The sequence below is a fragment of the Corvus cornix genome, chromosome 1 (assembly GCF_000738735.6).
Source record: "Corvus cornix cornix isolate S_Up_H32 chromosome 1, ASM73873v5, whole genome shotgun sequence".
Taxonomy (NCBI): Eukaryota; Metazoa; Chordata; class Aves; order Passeriformes; family Corvidae; genus Corvus; species Corvus cornix.
The window spans coordinates 35,047,512-35,060,924 of NC_046332.1; the positions used below are offsets into that span (position 1 = coordinate 35,047,512).

At 45.0% G+C, this 13,413-nt stretch overlaps 1 protein-coding gene across 1 annotated transcript; it reads left to right on the plus strand.

Moving 5' to 3' along the window:
• The first annotated feature begins 2,051 nt into the window (after positions 1-2,051).
• Positions 2,052-10,350, plus strand: PRSS23 (serine protease 23). Its single transcript, XM_039562867.1, has 2 exons — positions 2,052-2,177; positions 7,073-10,350. The coding sequence occupies exon 2, from the start codon at positions 7,086-7,088 to the stop codon at positions 8,202-8,204; it is 1,119 nt and encodes a 372-aa protein (XP_039418801.1). The 5' UTR covers positions 2,052-2,177; positions 7,073-7,085; the 3' UTR covers positions 8,205-10,350.
• Positions 10,351-13,413: the final 3,063 nt, after the last annotated feature.

The window sequence follows — 13,413 nt, forward strand, 5'->3', positions numbered from 1 at the left end:
AAAAATCAGAAGTTTTATGGCAACAAAATGTCTCATAACTAAATTTCAAACTAAACATTCTTCTCCACTCCTTTTGCCATTAAAGTTTTGACCAACACTTTCTTTAAGGTTTCATTCTCAAGAGGGGGCTTGTAGACACCAAGCCTTGTGGTGTTTACTCACCCATCTGTGTTGTACATAGAGACACACTTCATGGAATCACGTCACCATAGAGTGGTTTGGGTTGGAACTGATCTCAAAGATCTTCTAGTTACAAACATCCTGCCATAGGCAAGGATAATTTCCACTGCAGCTGCTTCAGGCAGAAGTTTGCAGTCCTGTATTGTATCATGGATAGCCCAGGGCACCCCAAACCCCTACAATTAAGTGAGGTGAGTCGCACTACATACATCTTAGCATCTGTATCCCTGTCCCCCTGTCTGCTGCAAAAACTTCTATCAGCATCATATCATCTAGGATTGTGTCTGAATTTGTGTCTGGAAGGCCCTGGAGCACATACGGCAGCTGTAACACAAGAGGCTGCATGTCCATAGAAAGCAAGAACCCACCTGGACCACTGCTGCAGGCCTGAGACCCACTCTAACCAAACCTCACAACATTTCCACCCCTGCGAGGCATGGGCCAGCCCTTCCATCCATGCACATCAGCAGATGTGTGTGTACAGGGCAAAGCTTCTGAACAGAGGGACTGCACATCTTGTCGGGACGTGACTGGACACAGAATCAGATCAGGAAGGGATCTATGGTTAGTATGGCACTGCAGACAGAGCCTGACTTGTCTTCTGCCTGCTGATACTCTAGGGATCTGCCTCACTGTTGCATGGTCATTCCCTCATGGCCCAAGAGCAGCTGCACTGGTGTCACCAGCCCTTCCCCAACACCAGTTGCATTCTCTAGCTGTGTTTCTGTTGGAGATGTTTGTCCTTTACCACTGAGGACCTCTTCCTCACACTGCAGTTCTCTTCTAACCATTCATAGTTGACAAAGACTTGTCTGAGTAGTTCCTTTTTTTTTTTTTTTTTAATGTAGTACATGCTTTTTCCACTCATTTGGTAAGATCTTCCCACAGACCCAGATGGGGATGGCTAGGGCCAAGCAAATGCAAATTAGAAAAATTGTGTCTGGGAATGTAAGATCCTGTCATATTTCGGCTCTTCACAAATTATCCATGGGTGAGGCAAAGGTTTTGCTTTGCTTCAGGCTCTCCTCATCCTTTGTAAGGGCGGCAGCATGGTGAAGAGGTCAGTGGAAGGCTGCAAATCCATTGATTCCTACGAAATTTATATTTCCTTTCTAGAATAATGGTGATCAGTTGGGAATTTTGAAAAATCTTTTTCTTTTGTGACTTTTCTTGTGGAGTTAAAACATTGCAGGATTTTTGTCTTCTTGGCCCTGGTTTCCTCTTTTCTTGCCAGATATCATTATAAAGATTCAGGAAGGATGAGTAATTAAAACCCATGCAAACAATGTGTCGGACAATTAAATTTAAATGTCCGCTTGATGAGACAACATGGGTGACTGACCGCAGAGCTCCTGCAGCTGATGCCCTGTGGAGGCAGGAGGGGCCGCGGGGGTTCACCCCACTCCTGGGGACCCTCTGAAAAGGGATCTGGGTACCCAGACACTAGGGACAAAGAGTCTGTTGCCCTCGGGGCTGTAGCGGTGCCACGGGCTGCACTCCAAAATCTCGCACCGGGACGGCAGCCCCTGAGCTGCCCGTAGTGCCAGAGCACAGCGAATAAAAAGAAGGATGGGGAAAACCTCTATGTTTTTTCTCGGGAAATAAAAGAAAATAGCAGTAAAAGAATAAAAAAAGGGGTGACGCGGCCAGGACGCACTGGGGCGGCGGCCCGCGGGGGAAGCCTGCGCGGAGGGACGGCCCGGGCCCGGCCGGGGAGGGGCGCGGCGCGGCGGGGCCCCGCGGGCGGCGATGCCGCCGGGAGCGCTGCGGGGCGGAGCGGGGCGGCGGCGGGATCCAGCGGTGGGATCCACCTGCGGGAGGCGCCGCTCCGCCCCGCCCCGCCCCGCTCCAAGCGCGCCGCCGAGGGCCGGCGCCCGGCGGGAGGGAGGGGAGGCGCTCCCGAGCCCCGCGGAGGCGGCGGGAGAGATGGGACCGGCCCCGGCCCCGCCACCTGCCTGAGCCGCTCCCGGAGCCGCCGCTGCCGCTGCGGGGAGCCGGTAGGTAGCGGGTCCCGTCGGTCGGGAGGGCGCCGTGGCGTGCGGGTTGCCCCGGCGTGCCGGTCGCCCCGGGGGGACAAAGGGGCGGCGGGAGGATGGCGAGCGCCGGGCTCGCCCCGGGCCAGTGCCTCACCTGCCGGCGGGCGCGGCGCCGATGACGCCCGGCCGTGCGGGCACCGGGCGGCGGGAGCCGCTGTCCCGGCCGGGGGCGAGCGCTCCCTCCGCGCAGGGCTTAATGTTTAACCCCGCTCGCATCCACCGGAGCGCACCGGGCGCCGCCTCCCCGGCGGCGCCCGCGACAAAAGGGCGAACGCGGCTGCTCCCCGCCGGTCCCCGCTGCGGGTCCGCCGCTGCGGCGGCCGGCGCCGCTGCCGGTGACCAACTCTGAAAGGACGGCGGGTGAGGGAGCAGCTGGGATAAAATTCGCCTTTGCTGCTTTTCACGCTTGGGAGGCGTCTGAAGGTAGCGCTTCGCTGCGGTCTTATGCCTGGATTCATCACTGTGTCTGAGGACCTTAGTATTTTTGGGTTGGCTTTTTAAGACATACGTGACACGAGCTCTTCAGTGAAGCGGCTGCTGTAGCCTGGGGCAGTTGTTCTTTGCCTCCTGCCCCGAGCGAGGTCCGAGGGGTTGGTGAGGTCCCACCGGGACCCAGTTTGTGCAGCTGCCCCGTCACTCAGGTGGTTTGGAAGCCTTGGGGATGCAGGTCCTTCCTACAGCGTACCCCGTTATATGACCATCACTGTCTCCTTGTAATGCGGTTTACTCTTGTACCGTGATACCGAAGCTGCTTGACATTCAGGGAAAGAGAAAGAAGGAAAAAAGGAGGGTGAAAGGAGGCAGTCCTAGGAATTGAACTAAATGGAAACACATAGTATGCTCCCTTTTCTCAGTGACACGCATGCCAAAACAACGACTGTGCCCGGTGTGTATGTTAATAGGCACACCCGTGGCCTGCCAGTATCAAAGTTAGTTTCAGGTTTTCCAAGGCATCTTTTCCTACAGCCCTCAGTCGAGCAGGTAAGGCAGTGTAACTCTCACACCACCCTTGGCATCTCAGGCAGGCTAATAGAGTTGTTAAATTTTTAATGGCAGTAAGGCTTCTGTAGTTATTAAAGTGCAACTCCATTATTTTTGCTGTGTTTTAACAAGTTCTGTGACCAGGAAAAGCAGCAGAGGTATTTTGGCACGGCACTGACAGTGATTTAGTTCTCCTTTATAATTTGTTTTGAGGCAGGTTTTTCTCTCTCGCTGTCTTGGTTTTCTCTCTTCATTTTTTTTAATATGTTAATCTTCCTGGCTTCCAGCACTGTGGAAAAACTTCCTTCATTTCAAAATGTAATGGAGACTGTTCAGTTAATGGGTTTTCATACTAGATGATCCAAGATTTATTGTTATTTAACCATCTATTAAAAGAACCACCCCCGAAGTAGTGAACTCTTGCAGAAAAATTACTTGCTTATTAGAAAATTAGTTGTGTCCATCCTGAACAAGGCAGTTTTCTTTCAGCAGCATCTATCTTGCAGTGTGAATGCCTATAGCAAGCAGGAAAATGTGTCTGTAAAGTATTTTAGTGGCGTGGGGAGCCCTGGGGTAGCTGTCACTGTTTCCATTCTCTAAACAATTTTAACGCCATTAGTGAGTGTGATTATGTACAAACCGCTTCTAGGGGGTTCCTAGGCTGGATGTCAGAGCAGGGCTTTGTGCTGAGTCAAAGGGTGGATTGAGTTTATGACACAGTTTAAATAGAAACAGAAGAGCAGAGCTACAGTAGAGCAGCAATTCATTCAGTGCCGCTCTGTGATAGCCGTGCAGGGAAGTGCTCACTCCTTACCAGTTTGTTCAATTTGAGAACACCTCTCACAGTCACCCATGAGTAGTAGCTGAGGATAGAGAGTTTTAACCCCGGGGGTTTTTGCAGCTTTTTGGTTTTGTTTCAATTGAAAATGAAAAGAGAAAGTAAAAGGAATGAAGAGCCTTACTGGAAAGTCTCTGTTTAAATGTAGACTGCTTTTTCAATGCCTTCATTTTTAAGAGGAAGGATCTACACAGAAAGAGATACTATGCTCTAATTTGCAGTGTGTTATAAAAAAGACATATTTATTCTATTTGTTGCTGCCCAGGTCTGATTCAGTACCAGTTATGTCTCCAGATAGGATATAATGATGAAGACTTCAGTAAATGCCTGGGTTTGTGAGCACTGTTTAGCTTCTATAGTCAGGTATAAACTCACAACTGTATTTTATTGTCAGGTTTAAATCACATTTTAAGTAATAGAAAAGTTCTGTAACTGATGAAAAGGCTTTTTTATCCCCTAGCGCTGCAATGTGATCACAGCACAGAAGCAGCCGGGGAAGGGGTTCAGAAGGCTTGCTCAGAGTAAAGTGGAGTAAGTACCACTTTACACAGCACAGCACGGACACAAACACCATCTTCTGAAGCCTTTTTTCTGGGATCAGCTCGAGTCCCATCTCCTGTCTTGTTCTCTTCATAGGGCGGCTGCCCTCTGCTGTCTAAAACTGCCCTTCCAAGTGCTGGCGGTGCTCTGGTGGTGATAGTGGGGAGATAAGGGAGCGGTAATCTCTTTTCTCAAACCAGATGATAATCTCGGAGGAAGCGGAGGAGCTGTTGGGTGCACAGTCCCTTTAGTGGGTCGTCGTGCTGACAGGCACGAGGGAATCTGGCTGCTTGTGCAAATAACAACTGACAAGACATTTCTAATTTTCCCCTGCCAGCTAAATAAACCAGCCAAAGGCCAGCAGAGGCTCGGTTAGCACGAATGGGTTTTAGCTCCAAGAAGTGGTGCGATTTAGATTCTGTGTGTCAGGAAAGCTTCAAATATGTGGGAATAATTTTGGCATGAAGGAAATGAGTGCAAATGTGCTCTTAAATGATGGATGGAATTGGTTTGATGCACAGTGTAACCATGATTTAGCCTGTTCTCAGCTTCTAATTGTGAAACCAGTAAGCACTGCTGCATGCAGCCCTCACTGACACAAGCAGGACAGCTAGCAGTTGACTTAGACCAGTGTATATTGTCTTTGTGGGGATGGAGTGGTATCACTTGGTCCTGTTACCTTCTTTTTTTTTTTTTTTTTTGTCTTCCTAGTCACTGTTATGTAACAATGTATTTGATAATTCAGCAGGTGTTCCCTGTGCCATCCTTACACCAACATGAAACTCTCTCATTTCATAGCTTGCAAAACGCACCTACATCCAATATTAAAAGCTGCTGTGGAAGGAGTCAGAGGAGCTGGTGGCTTTCCTTGAATATCAAGTATTTTCCGATTTTGGGACATCCAAAATGATGCAATGCTGATTAAAATGGCTTGTATTTGCCAGCATGAGTCATCTGCTAGGTATAAAGCATCACATTCAATAGAGCCTAACCTAGAAAAAAAGGATGTTCCTTTAAAGGTGTCCTGTTTGTTAATGAAAAAATTGCCATCAGAATGTGTGGTCACTTCTGGAAGAGTCAAGTACTTGCCTCTGTGTGTATCAGTAGCATCAGTTGTGTTCATCTATGTCCGTTTTCTGGACTTAAAGTTTTTTGATATCCTGCATGAGTCAATTGATACTTTAAAAATTTTGTGCTTTAATGGTACCCTCCATTCCTGAAGAGGATGGTACCAAAAATCTAAGAATCTAGGCCCAATATTTGAGTTGAACACCACTGGACTTCAGCAGTCTGTAGCTTTCAAAGTCTTCTTTGGTGCAACTTAGGGGTGGAATATTCCTACAAAAAGCATTGGAGAGAAGGATTTTTCTTTTTTATTCTTAGATGGCTGTGGTCATTTCCTGTGTGATTTGCTTTGCTTTACTCGTTTGAGGCATTTCAGGAATGATCCTCCAGTTGTGATCAGTGTAACCTCAGCAGGGTTTTAAATATGTGTAAGCTCAACATAATTGTGAACTTTTGTTTGAATAATCTTTGTGTGAGGGAGATCCTGCTTGCCTTCTTGCCCAGGGCACGGCGCCTCCTGCAGCGATTCAGCTGTATGGCTAATTTTCAAATAAACTGAAGTTACACATTTTTTTGATGCAGTACTAGTGCATGCTGTTCTCTGCAGTTTCAGGCACTCTGCCTGGGGTTCATAAACACATTTACAGTCGCATTTGCCTCCCTGTGCTCAGAGGGGGTTGGTTTGCATTTCTAATTAATTGAGTTTATAAAGCAATAAGCCAGTGTGTTAACTGAAAATTCCCTCAAGAATTGTAATCTTCCTTCATTAGCTGCCTATGTGTAATCATATCACCCTTTCTCATGTAAGCCTCGGGGAGAGCCAATGCCACGTGGAGCAGAACCTTTGTCTGGTGTGAGTTGCAAGGGGAAGCGAGTCTCCCCTGTGGTCATATTCTGCAACCCAGCCCCTGACAGGTCACATTCTTTGTCCCCCCACCTGTCTCTACCATCAGCCCGATGTGTCTGGCTGAGACAGCAAATGGTGTGAAGAGATTTAAGGACATCTCTCAGTGGAGTCAGTAGGGAGGAGCTTTCAGAGAGTATTCTAATCTAGCTGAAGACAGATGCATTTACTCTTTGCAGGAGCTCTGGTTTCTAAATGAATGGATTTAAACAGAATCTGAATTTTCTTTAAGCCGTGTGAAGACAAGTACTCCAACTTCCCACTGATGTCAGGTGGGAGTTGGTGGCTCAGCACACCTAAGGGTTAAATGTCCTGTATTTCAGTGTTAACCTGGGACACTCATTTCAAGACACAGGCTAGGGCATTAGTTTGACACTGAGAAATCTGAGCTACCTAATGTAAGTTAACTCCATTCAAATCGCTTGACCTTTATTATATTTATACTCGGTTAGCAAGCCATTACTTAGCAAGGTGGGATAACCTTGCAACAAGTTTGGGTGAATAACTACTTGCTTTTGCTTTCCACAGACCAGCATTCAGAATGGCAGCCTTGTCCACTTTAATCCTCCTTTTGTGTGCTGCTAAAGATGTGATGCCTTCCAGTCCTCACTGGAAGCCAACTTGGCCGTCTTACAGAGTTCCCGTTATCCTGCCGCAGTCTACCCTGAACTTGGACAAACCACAGTTTGATGCTGAAGCCAGACTGGAAGTGGTATCTCCGTGTGGCCCAGCATGCCACAAAAGTTCTCCGCTGCCAACTTACGAAGAAGTGAAGAACTACCTGTCCTACGAAACCTTGTACGCTAATGGTAGCCTCACTGAAACTGAAGTGGGCATATATATTCTGAGCAACGGTGGCGATGGGTCTCGAGGCAGATCTCGAACTAAGAGGCAAATCTATGGCTATGACAGCAGGTTTAGCATTTTTGGGAAAGACTTCTTGTTGAATTACCCATTCTCCACATCAGTGAAGCTCTCTACAGGTTGCACGGGGACGCTGGTGGCTGAAAAGCATGTTCTTACTGCCGCTCATTGTATCCATGATGGAAAGAGTTACGTCAAAGGAGCTCAGAAACTGCGGGTGGGGTTCCTAAAGCCCAAATATAAAGATGGCAGCAAAGGGTCCAATATCACCAACTCGGCAATGCCTGAGAAAATGAAATTCCAGTGGATCCGGGTGAAACGGACACATGTCCCCAAAGGATGGATCAAAGGCAATGCCAATGACATTGGCATGGATTATGACTATGCCCTGCTGGAGCTGAAGAAGCCACATAAAAGAAAGTTTATGAAGATAGGTGTGAGCCCACCAGCAAGACACTTACCTGGAGGGAGGATTCACTTCTCTGGCTACGACAATGACCGCCCCGGAAACCTGGTTTACCGTTTCTGCGATGTCAAAGATGAAACGTACGACCTGTTGTACCAGCAGTGCGATGCCCAGCCGGGTGCCAGTGGATCTGGGGTGTATGTGAGGATGTGGAAGAGGCAGAATCACAAATGGGAGCGTAAAATTATTGGTATATTTTCAGGCCATCAGTGGGTGGACATGAATGGCACCCCACAGGATTTCAATGTAGCTGTTCGCATTACACCCCTCAAATACGCACAGATCTGTTACTGGATCAAAGGCAACTACCTTGACTGCAGGGAAGGATAAGGACAATTAAACTCCTTGAAAGCACTTAATGACTGGTTTTAGTTACTCAACTGAGGAAAGGCTAGACTTGTGCTGCAAATGCATGTGATTGTGTAACATCGGGAGGTGATATGTAGCTTTTCAAGCCAGCCACCTTGTTCTTAGGCCAGGGACTGTGTGGTGCTATCGTTACAGCCTGAAACTGGGGAGAAAGGAACGTCTGCTAGGTGGGGAAGGAGCAGGTGGACTTGCTGAATTTGCAGCTGAGCAACTGAAGATTAATTAGGGGCGGATCAGTAAACAGTATGAAAACAGAACCGTCTCCAAAGAATCTTGTAAAAGGGACGCTGTTGACTATCTCATGCCTACAATGTTTGTTTTAATAAATCCTAGGATTAGTAGAAATGCTTTGATCTGAACTTTTAAAAGAAAATATTTCTATGCTGTTGGGGGCTGAAGAGGGGCATTTAATGGTGTTTGCAACCCAAACATTACAGCTTTGTGTTCCTGCATGAGAAAAGGGAGTATGAAAAGGGCAAGGCATGCGCTGTGGGAGATGAATGCCACACAAATAGCATGAAGGCTCAATAACCACATAACACTTCTAACTTCCTTTCAGCCTGAGTGATTTGAGACTTTATTCGTAACATAGTTAAGAAAAATGCTTTTTGAGCAAACAGACCTTGATGTTGCAAGGATTTGACTGTGAAGATGATGTTGGTCGCATGATCAGTGCCATTACATCCTGCTTTGGGAAACACAGATTGCACATGGGATTAAATCTTTATAGGAGCTGGGACCTGTGAAGGAGCAGGATCCCTATGAATATACTAGAAAGCGTGTTGGGAAAGGGGCTTTTCTGTTTGTGACCTACTTAGGTCTTTAAAGGAAAATCTCATCTCAGCAACTCAGATTTTCAGAGGGGAAGCCTGTCTTTGGTCTTGCTGTCTATCTGAATTTCTGCCTGCAGTGCAGGTAAAGGAGAGAGCAGGACAAGGGTTCTACCAATTTTTCCCCCTATTTGTTGAAGATCCTTGTTGTTCTACCTAGTAATACACCACACAGAGGGACCCTAGACTTAGAAGTGTCTCTCAGCCATATCCCTTTGACAGTGTAATTTGGGCATCCTGACTAATGTTCCTTGTGTTTTTGGGGTAGGAATACTCCTCCCCATCTAACTGTTGAGTTACAAATAATTCTTGGCAAATGCACAGTTCAGTAATTCTGCAGCTGGAATAGAACCACTTTATAGGATGCAGCCTGAGTTTGCTGTGAAGTGATCCTCTGCTGTCTCTTACAGATAACAGTGACTTATATTTTTACAATAGAAAAATCAGAGTTTAAAACAAGAACTATCTTTTTTAGGTAAAAACAGTGCAGCCAAATACTGTAGCTCAGCAAACAGCATTGGGAAGTCAGAATGGTCTGTACAAACAGCCTTTCTCAGATGGATTGTGCCACTGTATTTCAGTAACAAGTCTAAGGACATGCTGCCATGCCAAGATTATTTTTTACAAAGGAGGATAGACACTGCCTCCAGTTCCGGTTTCCCTTCCATCCATCTCTCACTGTCTCCTGAAGCTTCCCAAGTTGCCCATAGTGCTTGGTGTTGTGGGGCAAATGCAAGTCCCTGGTGAGAAATATCAAAGCTGGGAAGGAATGAATCCAAGCAGAGCTTCCCTATGCTATACCAATACAAGAAAAATGTTAATTCAGCTAAGCCTTTTTTTACCCTCTACTAATTACTACGGCATTTGTAAACATATGCCTGATGGTGCTTTATCTTTGTGGTGGCTTTGGCTCTAGTTCTGACAAACATTTTTGCTGGAGCTGCCTATGATTATTTTTTTATAGAAGCAGTGTACAAAAATGTGGACTCTCATGTGGGTTTTTGGTGCACTCAGATACAAGCAGTTACTAATGCTTTGAAATATGAATAATCACCATATGTATCTGATGGTCTTTTTCTGACTTTTTATTTTAATTTCCTTTACTCTATGGCTGTTATCTGGAGCACTTTTGTTTGAATGTATCACAGTGAATAAAGAAAAGTTACGGAATTTCAATGCAGACATTCTTTTATTTGTGCTGTATTGGATTGCACTTTCAATCTCATTTCAGCTACTTATTTGTAAAGATATTCAGATACAGGCTTATTAAAATCCTTGGTGCTGTTTATTTTCCTTCCATTTTCTTCTGCTCCCACCTGTTGGAAGTTTTTGTTTTGGTGTATTGTTTTTGGTTTTTTCAGTGGGCTTAATTGCTTTATACATTTAGATGCTAATAATCAGTCTTAGCTTTTGTATGACTCTTGCAGTTCCAAAACCAGTCTCTGATTAGTTGGGACTGAAAATAACCTATTAGACTGAAAAGCCACATTGTTTTTATGAACTTTAGGGTAAATAAACTATTGAGGAATGTGAACCAGTCAGTATAAGGTCATAACTGAGGTCAGTGCATCTTCTTTTTCTTTTAGTTGATGCAGTTTGAAAAAAAGTTCCTTTGAGGCCAACAGTGAGAGCCACAGTTTTTAGAGAAACACTGGATGCAGAAAGTTTTTCATTTTGAAATTGCTGCCTGTACAACTTTCCTGACCTCTCTCAATGTGCACACTATGTCATGTGGGCTTGAGAATATCAGTCCTGATTTATTGAACATATTTCCCATCCACTGATCCTGTGTTCTCAACTGCTTTGTCAAAGTGTAGGCTGAGAACTTTTCATAGAATCACAGAACCATTTAGGCTGGAAAAGATCTTTAAGATCATCAAGGCCAGCTGTAAACCTAACACTGCCAGGTCCACCACTAAGTCATGTCTCTAAGTACCACATTTTTATGTCTTTTAAAAACCTCAAGGGATGGTGACTCCACCGCTTCCCTGGGCAGCCTGTTCCAGTGCTTGACAACCCTTTTGGTGGAGCAAGTTTTCCTAATATTTAGTGTAAACCTCTGCTGGCACAACTTGAGGCTATTTCCTCTAGAGCAACGTGAGCAAGGTGGTGTGGGTTTGGTTTTTTGTTTGTTTTTTGGGTTTTTTTTTCCCCTAAGAGTGTATGCAGCAAGTTCTCTGTAATCAGGAGCGGGATAGTCTCTTCCCACTGTACACCCTGTGCAAACATTCCAGTTGTGGAAAGAAAAGGAAATCTCAGATAACATGGGCAGAATTGTGGTGCTGAAGTTCAGCAGTGTTTCACCTGCGGAGTTGGTGGTAATTTTGCCAGTGTAATCATTGGCAGCAAGGTCAGGTGTGCTAGGCAGGTTGGGAAATTGCATCCTAAGGATATTTGCTTTGATGCTGCAAAGAGAGCTCCTTTAAAACCACAACTTTAAACTGTGAGAAAGACAGCCATGCAGCCAAAATAAGGCTGATCAAGAAAACACAAGTAACTAAATTATATACAGGCATGGCACTTGAAATTTCATTGTCCAGCCGATGACTGCCTATGACCTGCAGAACTGAATGAAGTGCCTCATTATTCTTGTATATGAAGGCAAGACAGTTGATGGGTATAGAGGGGCTGTTTTGACTGTGATTGAGAAGGATTAAAATCTGCTCCTGCATCTGTAAGAGGCTGACATATGAAAAATTGTACTTAATTTGCTATAAATCCCTTGGAGAACAGTGCTGGAGATGGAAAGTGAGGTCTCGAAATAACACAGACTCTGCCGAGCTGCTCCCCAGCACGCACTGAACTTAGCCTACTGAAGACTGCAGAATATCATCATATTTCCTTCTCAGAGAAAAAGTATTTTCCTTGCATCTGTAATTTTTTTGCAGCTGAATTCCCAGGCCTGCCTGTTTAGAGGGCAGCCCTCGTCTTGAAGTTGCACGCTGAACCCCAAGCAAGTATAATACATGCTTGAAATTCTTTTCCGTGTTTCCACTTAATCTGCCATTTGTTAGCAGGTTTTGGTAGTGTGCCAACTCAATATGCACAGGCCTTGAGAAGAGAAGCTTTCAATGAGTGCTTAAAGTATGTTGGGTGGGTAAAAACTTCTTTGCTTTTCTGGAGGAAAAAGGAAGCATGGACGGAGAAGAGCAGCAGAGAGTGAAAGGGCAGTATAATTTGTGTCGCAGAGGGAGGTATCCTAGAGGATCAGTTTCATGGATCTGCATGCGTGTAGGGTTTTTATAAATAATACTGTTAGTTTTCATTCCTAGTTCTACCAAGTGGAGAAGAAAAACTTAGGCACTGAAGGAAATTAAGTCTCTTCAAATGAGCATGTTAATTCCAGCTCTGAAGCCAGTGTGCAGCACAGATGAGACGTTTAGGCTGTGACTTGTCTAATAGATACACAAGAGAAGAGTGACAGTGACATGAGCATTAGAAACCTGATCTCCTCCTCTCAGAAGATGCTTTTTCCTGTCTCACATGGTGACTATTATGTTGCACGTGCTTTCTGCCTGCCGGCAAAGGTAATGTGGGCTTTTATAGGTAAATGATTATACAAGGGAACAGAAACACCTTAACATGCTTCAGACACTATTATCAACACTGATTATTCCCAGGATAAAATTATCAGTGATGCTTTGGGTGTGGATTGATTTTTAACTAAATGGGCATAGGTTGAGCCATGAAGCAGGCTTATACTGGTTTTTTTATCTAAAGATCTCTAACAGTAATTGAGTGCTTGTGGCTCAAGGGAGGAAGGTGAATGTTCCTCTGCAAACTTTTTATGGACAATGTTTATTTTTTTTTACAATAAATTTCATTTAAAAGATTTGTGCATATGCAGAGATCTACAAGTAGTTAAGCACTTCTATTAGTTCACCAAGCAAATAATCATGATATAAAATAGTCCATTTAAATATCACATGTAATATCTGAGACATTTTTTAATGACATTTGCTCATTTACATTCGTTTCAGTTTTGAAATCACCATTTATGCTGATTTGGTGAGGAATGAGTATTTTTCTAGCAAGCCTGACCAACTCAAATACGAAGAGCATGCACAAGAAATACTGACTTGTGATAGGAGTATGAAGATTGTTAGTTTGTATTGGAATGACAGCAGTAATAAGGTATAATAATTTTTTTTCAACTTATCCTTAACAACTTCCTATAACAATTTTATACCGCATTATCATAGATTTGGTGATTTTCCACAGGTTGCATGCATGAAGAAGTTAATTTAATGATGCTTTGGGTCCCGGTTGACATAAAGTTGAACATGAGTCAGCAGTGCCCTGGCAGCCAGGAGGGCCAGGTGTATCCTGGGGGGCATCAG